The sequence below is a fragment of the Cyclopterus lumpus genome, chromosome 21, assembly GCF_009769545.1.
Source record: "Cyclopterus lumpus isolate fCycLum1 chromosome 21, fCycLum1.pri, whole genome shotgun sequence".
In the NCBI taxonomy this organism is placed as follows: domain Eukaryota; kingdom Metazoa; phylum Chordata; class Actinopteri; order Perciformes; family Cyclopteridae; genus Cyclopterus; species Cyclopterus lumpus.
In genome coordinates this window covers 9,457,535-9,482,761 of record NC_046986.1, presented here as the reverse complement: position 1 = coordinate 9,482,761, position 25,227 = coordinate 9,457,535, and the positions used below count along the sequence as shown (strand labels likewise).

General features: G+C 41.2%; 1 protein-coding gene across 1 annotated transcript; it reads left to right on the top strand.

The window, feature by feature from the left end:
• frmpd4 (FERM and PDZ domain containing 4) lies at positions 1 to 24,466 on the top strand. The gene is made up of 17 exons (XM_034561829.1): positions 1 to 41; positions 6,840 to 6,956; positions 12,881 to 13,041; positions 13,291 to 13,393; positions 13,852 to 13,897; positions 14,838 to 14,942; positions 16,408 to 16,515; positions 16,884 to 17,015; positions 17,512 to 17,631; positions 17,854 to 17,990; positions 18,292 to 18,418; positions 18,668 to 18,757; positions 18,869 to 19,051; positions 19,182 to 19,305; positions 19,391 to 20,368; positions 20,877 to 22,085; positions 23,241 to 24,466. Exons 1-17 carry the CDS (start codon positions 1 to 3, stop codon positions 24,464 to 24,466), a joined length of 5,007 nt encoding a protein of 1,668 aa, XP_034417720.1.
• Positions 24,467 to 25,227: the final 761 nt, after the last annotated feature.

Below are 25,227 nucleotides of genomic sequence, written 5' to 3'. Positions count from 1 at the left end.
ATGGATGTGTTCAGCTTTGTGAAGATGCCAAAGCTGTCAGGGTGAGTCCGATGGATGCTGCTGTGCATGTGCCCGTCTGTGTGTGTGTGTGTGTGCCTGCTCGTTCTCTGGTGGGGTTTTGTGTCGTAAGAGTGACACAGGAATCACATGTGGAACGGGCTGATTCAAAATGCTGAGTTATTGATTGCTCAAGAGAGCAAGTTGTGCAGTCATGTATGATGTGGAATGAATGAGCAAGTGGGGGAGATGGCAGTGGGGGTGAATGCAGAAGCGGATGTGGTTCTTGCATCTAAACTGTCTCTAAGTTTTATTATACTGCAGACAGTAGTTATGCTTTCTTGCTTTATGTGGTGTCATGAAACCACACATGTTCTGAAACACTACGAAGATAAACTGCAGTTGATTTAGATTTTAAATCACTTCAGGCAAAGGGCCACGGGTAATGATTACTAATTCACAGCAGATGTGCGAGTCGTTTTCCAACATCATATTTAGGTATTATAATGACAACATATCTTCGTTACAATCGTGCTTGATTGTTCTTTGGCCATTAGAATGAGGATGTATTCATGGTCATTTAATATGAACGGTCAAGTTCAAATTCCTATGGCCAGAACAGGAGGAGGAACACTTTGACGTAGAAAAATTGTAGTTTGACAATAAAATAGAATAACAAAAACTACATTTAAGTTTACATTCTTATTCTTATGGCAACTTTGAGTGTAAGAAAGAACTGAAAATGTGATTTGTGTGTGTGTTTTTTTCTTCTCTTTACAAGAAGCATTGGCAAGTATTTGGTATGTGAACTATACATTCAATTAACAATGAGGAATTAATTCATTGCCAGGGCACTTCACCTTGTGCACCCATGGGTGTGCTGGATTGAGTTGATCTGCCCCACTGGACAGTAATCCTCCGAGGGGATTTGGCTCCATCAGAAACACTACAGACCACTGGTGGTGGGAACAGCTGATAAATAAATAGGAATGATTAAATGATATACTCTTGTGTCACAAGAATGCACATTCAGTGCATTTCATTTCAATCATGAGTCATCAACGGAGTTCCTTGGCATATTATTCATTAGTTTTTCTTTTTTTTATTAGACAGAAAGAAAGAAAGAAATGACATGCAATTTACTGTAGAATTGAAGCATTATATTGCTTTTCAGTATTTAGTTTATTTCTTGCTTCCTTTTTTTTTAACATTCCTACAGTAAATCAGGCATGTAGCAGGAATTTTCCATCAGATGACAGGACTGCTGTTTTCCAGTTTTCCCTTTATGGCAGCATCTATGATGCGGCTCTCAGTGGACCACCAACGTCACTGACTCTTGTCACTGTTAATAATGCCCCACAACGCTGTCCCTGATTATGAGTTTCCACTGCCACACTGGCTTTTTTCTAAATTATCGTGCTCTCTCCCTCGAAGCTGCCAGCAAGAATTCAAGTCAGCCGGATGCTGTTTTGTTAAAGAGAAGCAGAAAAACCCACTATTTAGAGATGTACAAGAAAGGGAACGTTTACCCTCATTGTCTCTTCTTCCTGCCTCCCAGACGTGTCTGCTGTCAGAGACAAAAGAATACTCTTTCTTTCATTTTCTTCATTGTTTGTTGTTTTTAACTCTAGCAAAAAAAAGATAGAAAGATAACAAAATCTCCCCCTGTGTCTTTATGTATCTAAAAAACAAGTTTGAGTCATTTGATCAAAGTCACAGTGGCTCTATTTTGATCTTTCTGTGTAGAACTTTGACTTAACTTAGCTGGAAGTGCTGTTACACTTTTAATACGTATGAGCATGAATATCACGCATTTATGAAAGAAGTGTCATTTACCACTTAATCATAGTGATTGTCTTACTCAGTAGGGTTGCTAAACTGTCTGTATGTGTAGGTGATTACTTAGCATGTTTGCATGGCATCCATTATTGTTGTTGTTGTGTGATGATGACAGCATTATGTAAAAGATGGCTGTGGTCATTCATATGTGTTATTGGAAGCGTTTTCTTTTGGACATCTTTGGTGAGATTTTGTCTCAACATGAATACGGTGAACAGTTCAAGCTAATTTAGTTGAACTGTGTGACTTCCTTCCTGGCTGTGTTTTTCTTAAAAAATCTATTATGCACGCCTTTGTTCGACATGTTTTCACTGCAAACCTTTTGCACAGGAAATCACTGGTCTGGACACAAATTGATTAGCCTAAATGTTCATCAGAGTACACAAAGACCAAAACATCTGACATTCTTAGCTGTTGAAACTCTCAGGGATGAGTAGATCAGAAATGGCTCAAGGTTAGAAACGGGAGCCAGCTGGTTGGTGGACGAGGTCTCAGGCAACCATTTATTTAGTTCTGTCCTTTAGAGCTTTTAGCATAAGAGCAGCGAGTAACACAATGAGCTAAAGGATAATCCAAGTCTAGTTCAGTGGCCAAAGGGTAAATTCATCACTATACTTGGTTGATGTTTTATAGAGTGCTGTGGAGCAAAGGAGGCCTGGGAAAATGCAGAGTAATAATGAAATAAAAACGAAAACACTGATGTCTTGCATTAGTTTTTACATGGGGTCTAATGAGAAATGTATTGTGTGCCATCACACACAACTCATTTCTGCACTCGGTGCTGCAGCAGGCTATATGGTGTGTTGCTGTTTTACAGGTAAACTAGATTCAGGTTGAATGTGAGGTTAACTTATAAATGCACGGTAAAGTAGCAGGAGGATGGGTGACCAGCTTCCCAGATGCTGTTTCATTCCCACCCTTAGGAGATTAACTAACCAAAACCCGTTCTATATAGAGACACCAGAGAGCTGCTGAGGATAGTGCAGTTGCCCATGGCAACAATATCAGTGCTTGCAAAGACAAACACAGAAATACAATATTCTGACAAAATAATGGGGAAAATAGACACTCACAGTGAGTGTTAGTACTAATTCTAATTAAGGCGGATTTGACAGTGAAAGGGCTTTCTTGCAATTCAGGAAAACACCAGTAAAAAAATCAGTGTTTCCTTCTCTGATGTCCAATGTAAAGTGGACAAAAAAACGGTGATATATTAGTCACACGATGGGCAAGAACAGTAGCATTAAATTGATCAATTTAGTGGTCAGCAATATTTTTGAAATCACTAACAGCCAAGCAGTGCACACAATAATTGGCAGATTGGATTGTGTGCTATTGTGCCGCCTGGTGACCAAAGCAACCGAGCCAAAGCGGTGGTTGAAGAAGTCCGGGGAGGGCAGATGCTTTCTGAAACAAAAGGCAGAGCGTTTTTTTTTCCATCCTCGGGATGGAGGCGGTGTAAAAAAGGTGTGGAGGAATAAGGCCTTTAATCAGAGAGGTTCCTCTGTGTCTGAGCACTCCTCTGCTCTGCTCACTCCCTGGAGATGGTCATCTCATCTCGTGTCTATTCTCCACAGCTTTCATATCCAAACGGAATCACATTAGCGGCCTCTCTCTCTGCATGGACGTCTCTGTTTAACTCAAGAGCACCGTGAGGCGTGTATTTAAAGTCACACTTGAAAACTCTTCACTCCCTGTCACACAGGGAGAGTGAAACAATATGCTTTGTTTATATTCAACTTGGTGAAGAGTTGGGTGGGTGTTCAGTGATTGGTAATAACGTAGACAGTTGAGTGGCGGGCACAACGATTAGTACTGATTTCACATCCACAACATGCAGTGGAATCAAGGAATTCACAACGATTTAAATGATTCTATCTTTCAATTTCTGTGTCGTGACAATGTGATTGTATTTGTGTTTGTATTTATGCAGAAGAAACAGTGCTGATGTTAAACCTGTTAATAGCCTCTTAATACATTCGATCCTATGAGACTGGGTCTCTCGATCACACACATGCCAAACGTGCTGCACTGGAAGAGAATATTGGGATGTTGGATTGATGATGGGATATGTAAAGGAAAATTAATATGGCTCTCTGACCCTGTCCGGGAAGTTTCCCCGTTTCTCGCCAAGTGCATTCTGGGAAGGGAAATGCTGAGCATTGGTACTTTAGCGATGAGCACGTAAATTCTAGGTAAAAATGTTGCTTCCACGTGCAAATAAGTCATCGACTCTCTTCTCAAAGTAAATAACCTTCTGAAAACCTCTTGAAAAATAATATCAATACGCGTAATGGCAGGCATTTGGCACCAGAGTGCGGTTTCATATAGCCAACCCTCATGGAGGTTGTCAATTTAAATTATTCAAACTAGTGTCTGTGTTGGAATGTGCTCTTCTTTGCTGCGGCTTGTCTATAATGCATAGTTACTCCCTAGTTTAACAGGATTTCAGCCTTCATAACACAGCAGAAGGTTTCTCTGTAACTACCGTGTATTCAGAGATGGAAGTGAAAGTGAATAACTGTGATAAACCGAGGATCACATTGTTCATGCAATTTTTATGAAGGAGTGAAAAGTGATTTTTTACCAATCTTACAGATACAATTAAACTTATATAGTACTTATTATTGATAAAGTTGGATGACATAATCTACCACTGTACTGCACAAAATGAAGACTTTGAATGAAATTGTGTTTAGTCGTCCAAGTCAGATGCTCAAACCTTGATGTTCGTTGCTGTGGTAACCAAGGCTTATACATTCCTATAGTTACCCTTTACTTTCTTTCTGTCGTTAATGACTGTAAAAGATTAGATTTAGGTTGGTATTAGGTTCAGGTTACCACTGAATAGTAAAGTAAGCACAATAAAACATATATATATATATATATATATATATATATATACATACATACAAAGGAGTCACGATGCATTTAGTAGTTTTAGTAGTTTTAGTGCGAGTATCCTGAAAGAAATTACATTTGATTCCAACTTGTCATTCTAATTGTCCTCCCTCTGACTCTTGAGTAACTGATCATGCATTGTGTAACATGGCTTGCCCACTTGGCGCTCGATTACTTAGTCCGATGCGACTGTGCAGGCATGATTTATTAATGCTAGCTGAGGATCAGTGTTGCTGTCCACCTGTACGAACCTTTTCAGCCTCTCTGTACGTTGGAGTGCTGCGACTCAATGGCATAATGCACCTCCCGCCTGCAGACAAAACATATTAAAGATCACAGTAGTTATGCCTGTGCCATTAATACAGACACGTTGTTGCTGAGTGACAGAAAATGGATTTTGTGGACATTTTCAGTTCAGAAAGATATTTTAAAGTTACAGCATCTGGAACTGTAAGTACAATATGCATTATTACATTGTAGACCTTTGGAGAAATGCCATTGCCAAAAGTGTAACTCTGCAGACATACTCTCATTATAGAATAATATTCATGTGCTACAATTCCTTGACCTTTCGTACATGAAACTCTCGACTAAAATGTGTACATCTGCAACATCGATGTTAACATGGCTGTTAGCTTTACCCCAGGGGTTGAAATGGAGGGCACAATAGGGCTCATCAATGAGGTGAACTTGGCTCTAAAAATGTCAGACAGTATCCAGCTGTGTCCACACACATCTTTTGAGCTGCAGGAAATGTGTTCTAAATATACACCGCCGAGGCCTGCTCCGAGCTAATGTACTGTAGGTCAGATAAATCCATATCCATGTGGAAACACTAATATCCACCAAACGCACCACTGTGTGGGGAGAGAAAGAAAGATGGCTTCCTGTGTTCAGAGCCCAACTTCATATGTAGTTCACAAAAGAATAACACCATTTACAGCAACACCATAATGCCCTTTTAGGAATTTGTTATGATTTAATGCATCCAGTAGCACTTACGTGTGTTTTGTTGAACCCAGAATACACTTCGGCTTAGGTTGCATTATTTTGTAACCAAGTGCCTCACTCTTGCTCTGAATAGCTTCGGAATAGTTTGTAACCTCTCTCAGCTCACACATTGTGTCGATGAGTTGGCAATATTTTATTAATACCTCGTGAAATGGGCACGTGCTCCCAGACAGAGAGATGTGTTCATGGGTACACCCCACACTAACACACAGTCTCATGCAGATACAAGCGCCGTGCACACAGTTTATTATCACCGGTACAGTAACTGGGGAAATGTTTAGAGCGAAAGAAAGAGGAGCTTTGAATAATGAATGCGAAGAGCCCTGTTACACGGCAGACAAGCCTTTGAAGTGACATAACTTACTGCCACCGCTTTCATAGCATCACCAGTGTGCAGACAGAAAGAAAGAGATGAAGGGATGGCAGGAAAGGGGGGTGCAGACAAAAAGACACAGAAAACATTTAACCAATTACCGTTCTTCTAAATACCTGAACTCTGCCAACGTGTAGTACAGGGAAAAGGCTACAGAGAATTGTGGTATGTTGGTGGAATCAGAAAATCTTTTTTTATTAATAAAAGCAGGGCCTTTCATACAATAGAGTGCAATGAATTGTTTAGTGAACGATTGTTATAGCTGGTTTATATTCTCTGATGAACTTCATCAGATTGTCTCGGCATTGAGCAAATCAAATGACCAGAACATTCCTCGGGGCTGCTTTTATAAATAATATGCTGACATCTAGAAATAAAACCATTTTCATGCCTCATAAAGCACAAGATTGAGGCATGACAACTCCGCCTGTGTGTAGGGCTTACGTAATTAATTAGATTTGTATTCACTGAGCGAACATTGTTTATCACGCTGGAATCAGACATTCTCTTATCACTTGGGTTGAATAGCTTCATATCAGCCCACGACTCATACTATGTTTTAAATAACTTTTATAACAATATAATATAATTTGGGGATTTTTTAGAGTGAGATTAACTGATTCATCATATAAACTCTGAGCTGGTATGCATGGTTTTTAATGAAACCGCACACTTTGATATAAAGTTGATCAAAGCTTCATTTCTCATCCCTCTGCAGCCACAGGACCAAATCCTCAGGCTGGCCGCCCCCTTCAGGGACCTGGAGTGCATCACAGGGACCCCCCAATGGATGGGACATGGGTACCAATAGAGAGGGGCGTGACTGCTACATCAAGTAAGTGCCCTGTGTTTAAAGAAACAGAGGGGGAGCTTTCTCTGTCCCAGATGTTGCAGACGCTTTGCCAACCTGTGATTATTCCAGCCAAGTCACTGCCTCCACACTGTCTCTATCTGTGCGTTCAGAATACTGATTCTTCTGCGCACACTCTGCCCCTGCCTACTCTCCCTCTCTCTCACACACCCACAACACTCCTCATGCAGTCTCCCCAATGCAGAAGAGGGCTTTTGAGAGTGTGTGCACGCTGCCGCCGAGGAAGAGATTCACCTGTGCAGGGACTTGTTTTGCTCTGAGCGCCTGCACGTCCCCCAGAGGATGCTGGGTTGTAGTGTGTCATCAGCGTAATTGATCCTTTGTAATTGGCACTTCTGGATATCTGTTCAGGCAGGTAAAAAGAAACTCTGGACTGGTCTTCTATATGGTTTTGTGCACATATTCTAATGTAACAAGTGAGTGTTTTTGCAAATGTTGTCTGTTCTGTTGATTCGGCTGGACGTTCCTCTATTTTTCTTGAGATGTGTAATATGCATTCATACTAGAACTAAAAATACTGCTGCCCTCGCAAACCCCTGAGCACACTAGAGTCTGACTGTTTTGCTAAAGGTTTGCTCCTTTCATTTGCTTTCATTTGTAAGCATTCAACATAAAATGTATTATAACATTCATTATAATGCAATGACGTGCATGGTATCTTTGTGTCATAGATGCATCCCTCTAATTTAAAACAAAATCTGTGTAGTTAGGAGGTGAGCACTTGCCACACATGGGTTATAACATGAGAAGCGTGATGTCAGAGGAGTTATATAATAAGCGAGGAGCGGTGAAAGTGCTGGATGCAGAGAACGTGTCTGGATGAGACAGATCACGGAGGCTGTTTTGGCTCCATGGTTTTCTAAATTTAAGAAAGACTCATGAATAACCAAATGTTTCTGTGACTGTCGACGGTCATCTGAGTTTGACAAGGCTCCAGGGTGCTGATACTGAATTGTTGTATTTCTCAGAACACATGTCTAGTCTGCGTGACAGGAGCGCATGAATAAAGCAGTAGCTGTTTAATATTTACAATGTGACACAAGGCGATTTAACATGGATGTATTTTAGTTTAGAGACTTAACAGAGATTGTTCAACCGAGTAGATAAATATTGGGGAAATGACAGATTCAACAGGGACTTCTTCTTTGTTATGACTGAGATGAGATGGCCGTATGCCAATTTCTTTTCACAGTGAACAAAGATGTCAAAGGGAAATGTACAGTGTTTCCACCAGTATTGACTTGATTAAGCCACATTTATTTAAAAAAATGACATCTTTATTTGGTAGGTTTAGAAAATTCACAGCAACCAGTCGCCTGAAAGAAAAATAATATGCCGAACTAAACTGACTGTGATTGCCTTCTATGCAGGACAAATATAACTGCTTCAGCACTAACAAGTTGTAGAGCAGCCTTTCAGAACGAGAGAAACAGGATATTGCTTTTGGTAATGAGCTTACTCCACTTTGTCCAAAATATGCTTTCAGGGAACAACAATGAAAATAGTCGTTTTAGTTTGTCCAGTGACAGTCATGGCAGCATTTCTTGCTCCTCTCTGTTGTCCATCTTGTTAACTGCATAGCTCACAGTGCAGCTTGTGATTGCTGCATAGAGTGTTGTGCAGCTACACTAGCAGCTAATGAGCATGATTAGGGACCATTAGATGCATGGCTGTCTGCACAATGGGAATACAGCCATGTTTAGCAGGTGGCGGTGTAGGGGAGGGGACAGTGCTCTTCCCGACTGCACAGGTCCATATGGTTTTGATTTGTGCACAATCTGTTGAGTGTGTCATTTGAGAGATAAAACTGACACATAAATCCAAACTAAATGTGTCTTCAAAGTGCAGTAATAAGTTGTCGTTTAAATAGTTGTCAAAATACTGAAACAAATGCCTTGTTTTAATGCCGGGGGGGGTACAAATGTGAGGACGAAATATAATTTTGAGAAGCATTAGAATGAATTATACAAGTAATGGGGCATTTTAATGATACATTTAAAATGCAATTTGTAAAAATGGTTAGTAAATGCACCAATTAAAAATCATTTAATTTTTGGCCCTCTCGCTTCAGCTGGCAGTAACTGCCATTGCCATGCCGGTGTGTTCTGTTTGTGCCACATTGCCAGACTGCGCGTGGAAATACTGAAGTGGGTGTGTTATGAATATGTGGCTACTCTCCAGTATTATCTAGAAAGCCTTTGGATACCTATCATATTATGCTGACATGATATGAGAAAAATATCATATTGCATAATCAAAGACAGTGATATGGGAACATTCCTGAAACAGAACCTGAAATAATGAAGTTGGTAAACTCGTGCTTAGCTTTCACGTGTTTATTGGGTCTGTTCAGCATTTCCCACCCTCACAGTTTTCTGCAGTCCTGTACAAGACAACACATATCCTGCCGCTTTCATGTCAGATAAATATCATTTCAAGACTAAATTGAATTGTTATCTTCATTTGTTAATGAAGCCGCCAAATTAAACTAAGCCTATTTTAACTTATTTGACACAAACACGTTCTCCTGTTTCCAGGATGACGGAATGAGGGGGTGCGTTCCAATACCCATATTTCTATACTATTTATAGGAAGCCTAGAAAGAATATTTAGTTTGTCTCAATGGAAAGTATGCTAAATGTAGTATGCCAAAAATAGCAGGATTATTACTGCATCGGGGTGTATTTTGCAGTAAGCAAGACAGAACACTTTTCTGTCTTTTCTGACCCACAATCTTCTGTGCAGAGGAAGATACGTCACATTAACTGACACGCAGAGGAAGGACACTACAGGACACGCCATTGAAACAGCCACAGTTTAGTTTAGGTAGCAGAAATACTTGGTTATGTTTAGAAAAAAGACTTTGATACTTTGAGTTATTTCAGGGGGCGTGTCTTGTAGTAAAATGGGTGTGTTGTGTGGCCTTTGAGGACAACAAAGCTTATTTGTTTTAATGAATGTATTTTTTGTATTATTCCAATTCATCACAAAAGATGAATTCAACTTGAGCATAGAGTAGAGTTCCTGTCCATCTCCTCCAACCAGTCATCCAAGTACTGGGCCGTTAATGAATTTGCGTATACAGCCAGACCTCCATACAGAAATACACCCATATAAATACATTGATAAAGATATGTTGACAGCACAGCTCGTTGACAGGCTGTGATGGATTTATGACCAAGAGGGCTACATTTCATGGCGCTTTATTATGACAAAATAGTATGTCCCAATTAAATGTATACTACATGCAACAGTATCCTCTTTTTAAGGCCAGCTACAGTAAGTACTAAAAGTGAAAAGAAAAAAAACGCAGCCAGTGTTTTCTCCTAGATGACCTCAGGCTCAATCCACTCAGCTCATTATTTTCAATTAGCGCCACCTTTTTAGTCTTCTTACTGCAGGCTCTGCACATTCTGCTTTCAGTGTTTACCACACCGCCGTGAAATTAGAGGCTTCTGTGTTGATTTGACCGATTGTTACATTAATTTTTTAATGAATGTTCCAAATTCTTGTTAAATAACTTTCAATGTAACTCTTTGTTACTCCATGTTACTAATATGCCTCTGTTTCAAAACCTGTGTTGTGTCAATACTTTCAGGAGGCTTTCTAATATTTTTCTCACATCTAATTTTGAGTGAGGCACATTTATATTTGAAATCAAAATGCATATGTGTTGTTGTGAGAATGAGTGAACATTTTGTGATTTGTTGATGTGATAAAGGATTGCAAGATTGCCATTAGCTGTGTGTCAGTGGGATTCACACAAAGACACCTTTGTTACTGTAAAAACAGACACGCTTTCATGAATATTTTTGTATTGCATAACTTTAGTGTTAGTATAAGTAAAACATGTTCCCACTCATTCTTCCGTCTTTTCACAAGACAAAAGCGTAAGAAGCAAAACAAGGAGAAGAGAGATGAAAAACATTTCCTTCTAACGGGATGCGGTCGGATTTATGTCAAATGTCTTCATTATGAGAAAACTTCAATAGGTTGTACAGTCACAGCACTTCAAATTAAAGACAATGCCAAACATCAATATGTATCTTCACTGATGGCCAGCTGTTACCGTCTATAGATTATTGTAGCTCCTTTTATATCTTCCTACTTCAGGCTATTTATTTCTCGAATGAAAAGAGGACATTATTTGGATCATTTAGAGCCTCTTTGTACAATTTGACATAAATTGTAGAATAAAATGTAGGTACATAATTCCAAGCCTGTTCCCACTGTAGCTATTTACTGTAGACCTCTTAACCACACTCAACAATAAAGGCCCCGTTTACTAGAATCGGCTAGTAAAGTCAATGTTTACAGACGGGTGGTAATACTGATCTATCTTTCTATATAAGTCTTATTCTGCTGTAAAAGGTGACTGTGAGATCCTCCCAGAGATCCGGTTCACTTCTTCTTCAGGACTGATATGACCACATAAAAAGCTTGTCATTAGTCGTTATCTATTCAGCAGCTGCATTTGGTTGTTGGTGATTTTTAAAAATCTTTTTGTGTGGTTTATAGCTCTGGAAGAAAATTGTTGAATCCTCCTCCAAAATCTCAGTTGACAATCACTCAGCTTTGACCATCTTGTGGAACATGTTTTATTTTTTGTAGTATCGGGATTGCGATTGACAGATCTCTCTGCGTCTTTGTGCCACAGAAGATTAATTGTTAGTATTTAGTGGTGAATAGTACATGTGTCAAGAATAACTGTGAATTACACACTGTCTGCCCACGGCTTTAATTAACCAACATTGTTGGCACCATACGGAGCTGCTACTGCCTTTGCAGCCAGAGAAAGTGGAGAAACGCCGTAGAACTCTGAACACAGAATATGTGAAAACATCGTCTAATGAGGTCAAGAAGAGTTGGAACGACAGAGTAAAAATGCATTAATTAGGTTATCGGAAATGGTTAAATAAGGTAGAAAACATGCAGCCTTGGTTTGCAGCCATAGAAGGAGTCTTATCGTCATCAAGATAGCAACTCTCAGGCAGGAGGCAGATTTCCACAGCACACTACCCATTACACCTGTCCTGCATTATTAGTGGGGCAAAGCAAAAGCCGATTGTGTAACACATAACTGTATGAATATCACAGAAAATTGCAACTGCTCTTTTGTAAAGCACACAGTGGATATCTGCAATGTGAGAATACAAACATTGGAGCCTGATTAGCATCGCCCACATGTTCTATTTTTGCAGCATTGCACTCGGTCCTAATTTCAAAACAATATCTTGAATCTTGTCTAAACATTTTTAGGGATTTAGGCTTTTTAGTGGTTATATTTGTTAAGCATTACTATTTTAGAGCTGCAATTAACACGTATTTTTATGATATAGGAACATGCCCATGTTTTCTAAATTAATTGACTCATAATCTGTTCTATAAAATGTGACAATTGTCTTGAAAACCCCTCACAAGTTCCCAGAGTCTAGGGTTGTGCCTTCAAATGTTTTGATTCCAACCAACAGTCCAAAACCAATAACTTAATTAAACTAAAATGTACTTAAACAATGAGTCAATTATCAAAATAGTAGTTTCAATAGCTTCAAAAACATTGCATGTTGATGAAAACATTGCAGATGATGAATACTCATGATGAACTCAACTCCAATTGTTTTTAATGTCCCAAACATGTTGACTTTTTAAATAAAATATATTGCTTGGTGGTGGAAATACCTAATTAACTTTCAAAGCAACATTACCAATGTCATTTTTAAATTCTTACAATATTTAAGTTCATGAAAGTGAAATGAAAATGGGACATTTCTGTTTCCTTGATACACAAACAGTGGCAACACGACACTGCATTACAAATAATTGCTTTAAAATGTAACAAAAACCACCTGCGGTGATGAAGGGGAATGTGCTTTGTGTTCTTCCCACAGCCACGTCTCCCACAGCAGCTCTCTGGATGAGGTTCGTCTGGACGGGGACAGGTTTGTGCCACCAGCGCCCCGCAAGGTGGAGATGAGACGAGACCCAGTGCTTGGCTTTGGATTTGTGGCCGGCAGCGAGAAACCTGTGGTGGTCCGCTCAGTCACACCAGGTAAAGTGCCCCAGCTGTACAGTGAGCTTGAATACAACAGTGACTCATCCGATCCATGGCCATTATCAACACATTCCCCCGAGGAAATCCTCCTAAAAGCAGCCAGAAAGGACAGAGGACAAGGCAAACAAATATCAATGAGTAAACTATTCATTGGAGGCTTGAGCCAGGAAACCAAAACAATCAAGAAAGATAGCATGACTGTGCCCAGCTTGTATTACTTAACTCTTGTTGGGTTTGTGTTGACAGGGGGTCCGTCAGAAGGCAGGCTGATCCCAGGAGACGAGATCATGATGATTAATGATGAGCCAGTCAGTTCAGCACCCAGGGAGAGGGTCATTGACCTTGTCAGGTATGACAACACACGAAGGTGAGATGTCGTTGGCCGGCTGTGGAACCTGTTGTTGATAAGTGTATAGTGCCCATTAATGAACGTTGTTGAAGTTTTAATAATGTATTCTCTTAAAACAGTGTAAAAAGTATATTTTGTTTTTTTACACTGATCAACATAAATAAAATACTTCCTCAACTACTCAACTTCCTACCCAGAATACACTTGTTATATATTGATTAGCCAAAACCAAATAGTTCAGCAGGACAGATGCGGTACATTATCGTTGCGCCCGGTTTCATTCACCATGACTTAGCTGTATGTTGGTGTTGATGTTTCTTTTTCTTAGGTGTCCCATTAAAGAAATAACACTAATACAGCTGAGTGGCTGTTTGTGAGTATTTGGTATGACCTGCGCACCATTAGTGTGGCCACTCTTAACCGCATGTTTTTTTTTTTGTTTCTTGTTGTTTTGGCAGGAGTTGCAAGGAATCCATAGTGTTGAGCGTTGTTCAACCATACCCAGTAAGTTTCTCAATCCACTACGAGTGAAATAGAGTAAAATCCAATCGGCCATTTGTGTGTTTGGAACTGATTATTTTGTTGACTCCGTGAAAGCAAGTCTTTAATCACGCCTTATGCTTTTGTTGGCGCAGTATCAGAAATGCCTTAGCTGAGTGTTACATTCCCACTAACTCAAAGGCTAATTGCTGCAGTCATTTCAAGTCTTCTCATGTTGTAGCGTCAGATCCTCGCAAGACCTCAGATGAACCTTCCACATCTACATTTACTGGAGTCAAGGAGCACCAGATGGTTGTGAACAAACTGCGCCAGCAGCATATATTCGGCCTTTGTTTACAGATCACAAAATAAGTCAGTAGAAATGTGAATTATGCTTGCATCCTTCTAAAAATAGATCAAGTCATAAGAGCATGCTCATAGAAAACAGCATAGATTCTGATGTGGTTCGGATAATTCTCTTTTCACCATGACATTTTGGTGTTTTATACGATGCAACGATGTTTTATACGATCCATTACACCGTCATGTCTGTCCATGTCATTTCTAAATACACCCATTCCTCGTGCATTTAAATAAATCACTTTGTTCAGTATCAGAGTGTTTAAAGGCTCATCGTGATGAGCCACTTAACATATGGCTAAACTCGAAAAAAGGATTTAATTTGCAGAAAAACATAGGAGTAGTATTCCCAAGCAGCTCTTATAATCCAGCCTGTAATTGCTTCCGTTTACCAGGCGTTTCTTTGCAGCCTCAATGACACCCTGGCAGTGAGGGCTCTTGTGCCCTTACACACAGCCTCCCTAATTGCATCAGCACTGACTGGAGAAATGGGTGGTTGTCATATTTCAGGAAGGGAACATGAGCTGAAAAAAATACATGACTCATCTATAAAATACCCGATTGTCCTTTAAATCTGTTTGTTTTTCTTTTTTCCCTCCAAAAGTCACCCAAATCGGCGTTCATCAGTGCAGCCAAAAAGGCCAAGTTAAAGACTAATCCTGTTAAAGTCCGCTTCGCTGAAGAGGTTATCGTCAATGGCCAGGTCCCCGTAAGTCACACTGTGCACTGATTCATTCGGTACACATCAGGGTTTGAACAGCGGCTTGAACTCCAAAATGTTACGTAGAGAAGAGTAAAAATATCAGATATCCCTAATGGTAAAATAAAGACATGCGTGAGCAAGAGATCCACCTCCTCCACTTATTTCTTTTCATCTCTGGAAGAAAATAGAGAGCATGTGAGAAGAAGATTTTTAGAAGAAGATTATCAGGCAGTCATATCCTCTGAGCAAAAAGGACATCGTGTTACATTGTAATAGCAGAAAGTGATTATTAAAGAACATGCAGCAGTGAGTTACTTTGTATTACTTTCATTACAATTTTACTTAATGAAAAATATGGAAACATACATTTCTAAGAAATAGTTTGACGCTAATGTGATTTCTTGCTCAGAGTTGGATGATAAAATCAATAACACTCACATACAGTATCTGATCTTAGTTTAGCATTAAAAACTGGAAACAGGGGGAACAGCTGGCCTGGATCTGTCTAATGGTAATACAAACATCTGCCAAACAGCACATTTTAAAGCTAACTTGCTATCTTATATATTATTTGTATATTCCGTTCAAAAACTTGTAAAAAGAACAAGTTGTGTTTTTACAGGGCTCATGTGCTGGATAATTTCTTGACTGGGTACATTAATTTCCCTGGAGGCTTCCCTTTCTAAAAGTTTTAATGCTAAGCTAAGCTAACCATCTCCTGGTAGTAGCTTCCTAATTATCATACAGATATCAGAGTGTATCAATCCTCTCATTTCAACTAAAAAGCTAAATGTGGAACTACTTATTTCATGTTCCTTTAATCCTTAAAATTACTTCAATATGGAGTTTTTGAATATGCAATCATTTTCTCCCAAAGGTCTTCTAATTACAGCATTTTCTTCTCATGCACTTTAAAGCTGGGGTAGGCAGTTTGTTTTTGACGACATAGGGAAATAATTCTATAATAACCTTTTCAGCATATTGTAATTCAAGTGGTCTGAGAGAAAACGTCTGCACATCACGCCTATGGTTAGCAGAAAGCTTTATATTTAACATTTTCTCTCCATCCCTCTAATAGTTAAGCTACTGCAGTGCAGTGACGGCTACAGTTAGCAGAAGGCTAAACCATCAAATAACAAAATGTTCTCGCTTTGCAGAGCTATAGAATCACAGTGTGTCTTCTCAACATGTCTTTACAGGCTCAGGGTTACAGGTTTACAGGTTATTACCATTGTTGCTATTTAACGGCATCAGGATCACAACCATGATCAGGATAATGAGGGGCGAGCTACGTGATGAGGGCTGTATTTCCACACTCTCAAGTTTCTTTACCCTGGGGTAATACTTGAATCACAATATGCTGAAAGGTTGTTATAGAATGTTTGCTAACCTCAGATTTAACTACAGTACAAAAACATCTATAAATTTGAAAAGAAGTGAGATTAATTGATCAAATGATTCTCATCCTCAGGAAACGGTGAAGGACAACTCCCTTCTCTTTATGCCAAATGTTCTGAAGGTGTACCTGGAGAACGGGCAGACTAAATCATTTAAATTCGACAGCAGCACATCCATTAAGGTAGGTGTCGGGGAGAACCTCGTTTCACTACGAAATTCAGTTGCCTAATCTGAAGTGGTCTTCAGTTTAAATGTTTAATGTTATTCACAGTTGCACTGCACATTATAAAGTGCAAACTCCTCCCTTCAGAACCTTACCTGCACATGATTCAACCAAAAAGCATTTTTGAACTGAATTAACTGTGCACCTTGGTCAGCAACTTACATTATCTTTCTTTTTTTTATACTGCAGTTGAAATTCTGATGTTCAGTGAATGTTTTTGCACGTGATTGATGATTCATGGTTTTGGCATTGAGTTGAACACACACAAACTTCTGCATCTGCACGGTTCTCATATTGTATTAACTATGATTTTGCATTTGTGAAAGGATGTCATCTTGACCCTGCAAGAAAAGCTATCCATTAAGAGTATCGAGCACTTCTCTTTGATGCTGGAGCAAAGAGCTGAGGGGTCTGCCAGCAAACTCATGCTCCTGCATGAGCAGGAGATGCTAACTCAGGTGAGAGAGCTCTCCTCTGAGGCAGTTCAAAGAGAGACTTGACAAAACAGAGGGAGCATACCACCCTTTGTCCTCAGTATAAAGTAAGAAGAACTGTAGTTTTTTTTTTACATGAATATCTTAAATAATTCAACATTGTGCGGAAAATACTTATTCACTTTCTTGAATTCAGATGTGCTGGTCGGTGGATGTCTTCACCTTTGGACAGAGCAAGACTAACTAACTGTTCCACACTGTTTCCAGGCTTTAAGCGTCCCCTGGCTCCAGCTACATATTAATCGGACAGAGTGGCATAAATCTTCTCATATAACTCTTGAGCGGAAAGCAATGAGCTCATTTCCCAAAATGTCAAACTATTCATTGAATCACTGTGAATTATTATTCCTGATAGACTACATGATTTTAGTTAGGCCTAATATCAAATGTAATGTAGTGCTCCCTGTTGGCAGGTGCAACAACTTGACTAATAGGACCCTCCTTATCCTCTGACTTCTAGGTGACACAGAGGCCAGGGTCACACAAGATGAAGTGCTTTTTTCGCATCACTTTTGTCCCAAAGGATCCTGTGGACCTGCTGAGGAGAGACGCAGTAGCATTTGAGTACCTCTATGTTCAGGTGAATATCACCAGATTCAGATAACACTTAAACATACAGTGCGGTTAATGGTGAACGTTTTAAAAGAATCAGAGATATGTGAAAACACCTCAGACCTCAAACATTATTGAGACTTTTAGTCTGTAATGCCTGCCTTAGCAAACACATGAGTGCTGTAGGAGTGTTGTCGTCTTAGGTTGACGTGTAACCTGCTCATGTCCTCTCCCTCTCCGACTCCTCCAGAGCTGTAATGATGTGGTGTTGGAGAGATTTGGGTCGGAGCTGAAATACGACACGGCCCTCCATCTGGCTGCCCTGCAAATGTATATTCTAACCATCAATACCAAACAGTCACAGAAAGTTTCCTTAAAGTATATTGAGTGAGTAGATTGTATTTCACACGGCACCCTGCATATATAACTATATAGTCCTTTTGTTATTTGGTTACTTAGTCCAGAATGCTCTCATACATTAAAACAATAAGGATCTCACTAGTGTTGTGCAACTGCAATGCCAGAAGATACATCGCTGCTTAGTTAATGATTTTGATTGTACCCTGTCAGTTAATCAATGGACCACCTCAGGGGGAAGTGACTCTATATGCGTTCAAGAGTGATGACTTGACTGTTTGTCATAGTGACTAAGTGACCTCTCTATTTGTGATGAATTGTGGGTCTGCAGGAAGGAGTGGGGTCTGGCGTTGTTCTTGCCTCCAGCGGTGCTGTCCAGCATGAAAGAGAAGAACATCAAAAAAGCCCTCACTCACATCCTCAAAACCAACCAAGCCCTGGTGCCGCCTGGTAAAAAGGTGGAGTGTGTTACCTCTTCCATTGTTATCTCTTCCTCTCTCTGTAGCTGTACGTTTCACCATCTTTCTCTTCCACGACATCTGAAAAGACTCTTTACTATCACCTAGTGGAGTATTCAGTGGTTGGTGGCTTGAACATATAATGTCGCACCTTTTATTTTTAAACATTACACTCTGCCTTTAACACCTCATTTAAAACAAGTCTGCTTGCATTTCATCCTGTGTGTCATGTTTCCTCCCCCATTCCAGCTGACTGCCTTGCAGGCAAAGGTCCATTATCTGAAGTATCTCAGCGATTTGAGGCTGTATGGAGGACGGGTTTTTAAATCCACGCTAATAGTGAGTGAAACCATCTCCTCACGTTATGTGCTGCCAGTGTGTGACACAAAGAAAATGCAAGGTCACACGCATAAAGTGATACTTGTGCTGACACTCCCTTTCCTTTCACAGCAAGGCGAGAAGCACACCGAAGTGACGTTGCTGGTGGGGCCCAAGTATGGCATCAGCCATGTGATTAACACCAAAACAAACCTGGTGGCACTCCTGGCTGATTTTAGTCATGTCAACCGCATTGAGATGTACACAGAAGATGAGAACAGGGTTAGAGTGGAGCTACATGTCCTGGACGTAAAGGTTAGCAAACCCTCTTCTTTCACCCTCACAGCACCAAGTCTGTTTAGAAGTCTTTCTAACATCATTCTACAGCCCTACCATCCCATTTATTTTGCGCTTATTGCCATCTGCTTATCTGCCTGGTTCACAGCCCATCACTCTCTTAATGGAGTCTGTTGATGCAATGAATCTGGCCTGTTTGACTGCTGGCTACTACAGATTACTGGTGGACTCTCGGCGCACCATCTTCAATGTGGCCAAAAACACAGAAACAAGTATGTCTGAAAAGATCGCAAGATGACTCTTCAGAATTTGCTGTGTTTAAATAGACCTGTTAAATCTGTTGGATCCTTTTTGCAGGCCATGCAGCAAGAGTGAAGCAGACCTACCAGGCCATTGAGTGTACTTACAGCACACCCCATAAAGGATTTGAAGACCGAAACAACCAGAGATGTAACCAAGATTATTCTGAACGGGAGTCTGAATACCCTGAGCACGGGAAATTTGAAGGCCAACCGGTTTACATAACTGAGATCCACCAGGCCCAGCACTCAATTCACATGGCAGAGAGAGCAGAGTGCTGCAGAATCCCTTGCACCCAAACGTACCTCAATGTCCCCAGGCCCAAACCCCAAGACTCCTCCAGGAGTGCAAAGGTCTCCTTTATATTCGGAGATCCTCCCTTTGACAGTGTAAACCCCCAAAATATGGGCTACCAGAGATTGATGGATGAGAGCCCAGGCATTCGAGACAATCACAGCCACATGTATCGGCGTCTTGAGGAGGACTATAAGATGATGGATGCCATAGAAGACGGGGACGGTTATCAGTATTCCACCAAAATCTTTGGTCCTACTGAATGCATCGAGGAGCCGCTGCTGCACGATATCTGTTACGCAGAGACAACAGACGAAGCAGAGGATGAGGATGACATCAGCTGTGAGGAGGACATGGTGATGAGTGACATTGACAAGCCTTTGTTACTCTCGCTCTCAGGGTCCAGCGATGACATCATTGACTTGACTTCCCTTCCTCCCCCACCGGAGGGTAACGACGAGGAGGACAATGACGTGCTTCTGCACTCTCTTAACCTGGCCATCGCTGCTCCGCCTCCCGGATTCAGGGACAGCTCTGACGAGGAGGAGCAGCAGGGGTCCGGGACTCGGGTGCAGGGGGCTTGCAATGACATCCCAGTGTCTCTCATAGATTCAGTACCCAACCTCGGAGCAGAGTTCCACGGGGAGCCTCTAGACGATGCAGTGGTGTCGACCTTACAGGCACTCGAGGCCCTCGCTGCATCTGAGGAACAGAGTCCGGCACAGTCAGAGAGTAGCACAGGTTCTCCTTACACTATTGTAACATTCATCCATTAACACCACACATGTTCCAGCCATTCACTTTTAATTTGTTGTTGTTTTTTCAATAAAGCCCATTTTGTTCTATGTTTCCATTTGTGTGAGTATTTCTTCATTCATTTGATCATACACACAGCTGTGTTTCATTTTGGCACGATTTGTTGTTGTTTTGTTGATCATTGCATTTGTTATATTTTAGTTTATTCTAATATGGTAAAATGTAAACAAAACATTTCAAATAGCAATCCATGAAAAAAACATTGACTGTCACTTGCAACCATGTTGAGATGCCGTAATTTGATTGTAATTTTATGTGATAGTGTTTGGATTCAGATTTATTATTCATATCTATTAAAATAATCATTCACACCTTTGTCCCCTACATGCTGAATTACATGTCACTAGCACTCTATTTCACTCTTTTAATCTGTGATGTTTCTCGTGTCTCCTGAACTTGTTAATGAAGCATTTTGTCTTTCTGTGACACACAGGTGTAGAGATATCTCGAGCCTTTAGTCCCGAGTCCTCAGATTCTGGCAACGAGACAAACTCCTCTGAGATGACAGAGAGCTCCGAGCTGGCCACAGCTCAAAGACACTCAGAAAACCACCTGAGGATGCACGTAGCCATGACAGAAGGATACCACGCCACGAGCGAGGAAAAGACCGCCGCTGCACCGAGCGACGGCGGTGCGAGCGCCATGCAGTACAACCCCCAGGAGCATCACGATGACGAGGCAAAATCATCTGCCGTCGCCTCCTCCCAGATTATCCACTCGGATGGCGGTGAAATGGAGCCAGAGACGATGGAAATAAAGTCAGTCAGTGAATACTTCACAAAGATGCACCTCGGCTCAGTGTGTATGAGCAGGCAGAGAGGAAAACAGAGGGAGGCAGATGGCAGAATCCAAGGAGATACCTGTGAATCCTCTGACAGATCACACGTGACTTCCCACGACTCGGCAAGAGAAGAGCCCCCTCATCTTGTTGGGAAGTATAACGCTTTCACTGTGAGAGATTCCTACTACATGAATCAACTTGATCTCGGGCGGACTCACTTACAAGAGAGGCATCAAAAATGGCAGCAGAGAGCGCCCGGTAACAAAATGGCAGAACACCACTCTCCAGAATGCGTGAGTGACTCACAGGCTTCCCACGCAGACAGATTGACAGTCAAGGGGCAGAAACGGGACTCAAGTGAAAGAAGTCAACAGTTAAATGACCATCTCCACTCTCCGTCCAAAGGGCCTGTCCTCGCAGAGGGAGAAGCCACTTCGCAGGACAATGAGCAGCAGCAAGTTAAGAGCCCACCGTCGGAGCAAGACGTCACACAGTCATACGAGTACCACGTGAGCAAGCGCATGTCGTCATTACAGAGTGAAGGCCTTCATTCTCTCCAGAGCTCACAATGTTCCTCTATAGACGCCGGTTGTAGCACAGGCAGCAGCAGCTGTGTCACTCCCATGGATTCCCCTCTTTGTGCCACAGACAATATGCATGTACTTTCAGAGTCCTCACTCAAGGGGCTGACTTATGTAACGGCTGAGGAGAAAGCTTTTGTGGCCCCGGGTCAGGGGAGGGCTGGCCATTCCATGGACCACACCCTGCCGAGGAAGATTCATGCAGCGACCAGTGCCGAGCCGGGGTTCGGGATTACACGAGATGGCGGTCACCGGATGCCCAAGATCAAAGAAACCACAGGTAAAACTAAACAGGAGGGCCCTCTCTCGTATCTGCGTCTATGACACAGACACACACTTATGTGCATGACAGGAACAGAAGGCACATTTAAAGTCATTGCAGGCAGGGGGCATATTTTAGTTTGAACAAATAATTAAAACATGTTCTCATCTACCTCGTTATATCCAGCCATTAATATGTTTTACTAGAAAAGAAGAGTCTACACACATGCTAGCATCTCTGTGAGGCTCACATATGCTTGCCTGTGAAAGTTTTGCGAAAGTTGGCATGCTAACATACTTAAACTAGAAAGAATAAACTAGACTATAAATACTGAAGGACCCCGCCCAGTGGTGCCAACTCATTTCCAAAGAAAGTAGCGAGCAGCACTAGCCCCAAGAGTCTAGTGAGAAAGTTGCCACGGCAACACTGACAGCCTGTCCTTTCACGCCTCGCTCCAAAGCCACTCCCCCAAAATGATCATTATTAACATAAACACATCATACTGAATGTAAACAACCAACATGGCCATTGTTAGTACTCACAGCTGTCAGCTAGCACATTGTGCATCAGTGTGCAGACAGACAGTTAGGACAATCATTTCATCCGGGCCAAATGCATTGATTGGAAGGGCTAAGACGGTCCTGTGACAGCCTTCTTTCTTCTTTTCTTTTCCGAGCATTTGATGTGTAATGGGAATTTCAAAAAATAATTAAACTCATTTGTGTTTTGGAAGAAGATTACCAAACTCTAGCTTTAAGCAGGAGTATTTTAAAAAAAAATTTTTTTAGCATGTTTTAGTAATTATTTGTATTTATTTTATGATTTTTCCTTTATTGTATCTTATGAAATACCTTGACTTCTAAACATCTTTAAAGTGAAACTGACAAGGGGGTAGCAAGTAGACATTGATGTGTTAAGGGGTCACAAGCCAAAAAGAAATTAAAAAAAACTTGGGCACCACTACTTTAAAATATATTCCTGCCATGATTTGTGGAGCTTGTGGAGAAGTGTCACTTTCCATCTATTTGCCCCTTTAGGAATGGAATTTATATGTTTAAATTCAAGAAAATATGCAAATCATTATCTCTGTATACATATAAAGTATATTTGTGATTATTTACACGTGTGAGATGCTTAACATGTCTCTCTGTTTTCCTACTACCCCTAGTGTAGCATGCACACAGCTGAAGAAGGTTGGGGAAGAGTCATCTTTAGCTCTCTGTAATGAGACCAATACCACCACCACAACCACGTCACCATCATCATTAAGAAGTAGCACAGAGCCCAGTGGGCCAACACAGGCCGGCCCAGAGCCTGACCCACACGCCCTGGCCTTCCCCTCAAGCGGGTCTTCAAGTGACCCTAAAACAAGCAGCCTCAGGAAGCAACGCAGGGATTTGATGCTTAGGAGGAGTTGGAGCACCATAATGCCAGGCTCCGGGAGCTTAGAAGCGCTGTTAGAAAAGACCAGAGCCACTCTTACAAGGAAAAGTGGTGGTCAGAATTTCCAGTCTCAAGATCCCCCAAACGTACAGAGGGTATTCTCTGCCAACAGCTTGCCTAAGAGCTTGTCCCAAGGTTCAGTCGCCTCTAATTCATCTAGTAAAAGGCTGCTGAGAGGAGCCTCCCTGTTGCTGCCAGAGTCAACAGCTCCCAGGCTGGATGCACGTAGGCCTACGTGGAGGCGCCGTGTGCCCTTCAGTCACTGCTTCCTGCGGAGAAAGAAAAAGACTGGTTGTGATTATGAAGACAGAAAGATGGCCTCACATGGTCTGTCTGTTTCTTCTAAAGCTGAGCAGACTAACGTGGTCTCAGCTGCGAATGATATGAGCCTCAAAGCAAGGCTAGCTCGTGTAAATTCGATGAAGGGAAAAACCTACAGCCTTCAGACAGGGTTCGCACTCGCACGTAAGGATGCCTTAGAGATGGTCGGCGTGTTGCGTTCCAGCCTCAGGCGCTTGTCCAGAGGTGAGAAACGTGAGGTCGACGAGGCGGACATGGACACGTTCTCCCAGCTGCTATTCACGCAGGCCAAAGTGCTGAGCAGTGCCTGCAGTCGGATGGGCACGGAGTACAGCAGCCCGGAGGAGTTACTGCTCACTCTGACGCACAGCTTCCACACACTCTGCTGCCTAACGCAGGCCTGCATGTCACTCGTGGAAAGCCTGAGCACCGAGAGCGAGCGGCGCGAGGTGGTCGCCAAGGCGGATGAGGTCGTCATGAACTACGTGTGTCTGCTGGAAGCTGCTGAGGCAGCTTCGGGAAGCTCCCCCAGTGACCAAAGTGTAAATGCATTGACACATCACTCTGCCACCACGTCTGCTATTATAAACACACTAACTCACTCACTGAAAACAATGCTAAACATAAACGGTGTGGTCCGAATTATTGATTTTTAAGCCATACATAAGAGACATGGGTTTAACAACCAATGTGAACTGCTGTGAAAAAAAACTTGCCTTGTATATACAATATTTTATTATGGAAAGTAAAAAATTAAATGATGTGAACCATTAAAGTTTTAAATAGATTACATTAAGGCCTCTATGAAGAAGCATATGACCCTCCTCTCAAGTATACTATCTTATATTATATAATAGGGATTATTTTCAATTATGTATTGGTTATATTAGGAGCTTAACATGTAGATTATTACAACCTCATTGGTACCTTGTTTATACATTGTAAGAATATATATGTTGGAGAAATGCATAAACTATATACAGCTCAAGACAAATCATTGCACAGGACAAGACGTGTTCAATCAAGTAATGCATAATACTTTTATTGCTGGATTCACCTTAATTTATTGATTACTTTACACATGAGCCCTGAGTCCTTTCCTGTTATTATTTGTCAACATCATTAAAACTTTGAAAAAGTCTCGTCAAATTATTTTTGTCTGCTGGTGTGTACAAACATAATAATGGGTGTATTAAATACCAGCCTCTCACACAGTACCATATTTTATATCTAATTTTTTCAGTCGAGGTTGCAAATGCATGATCAATAATACACTTTTTCAGTTTATCTCTGAAGCATTACAACTTTTCTAGATTATACAAGTTTGCTCCAAAAATTGCATAATTCATACAGAAAAGTTACTCGACACGTGCTTAGTTTTATAACTATGTTTAATGATGAATGATTTTACCATATT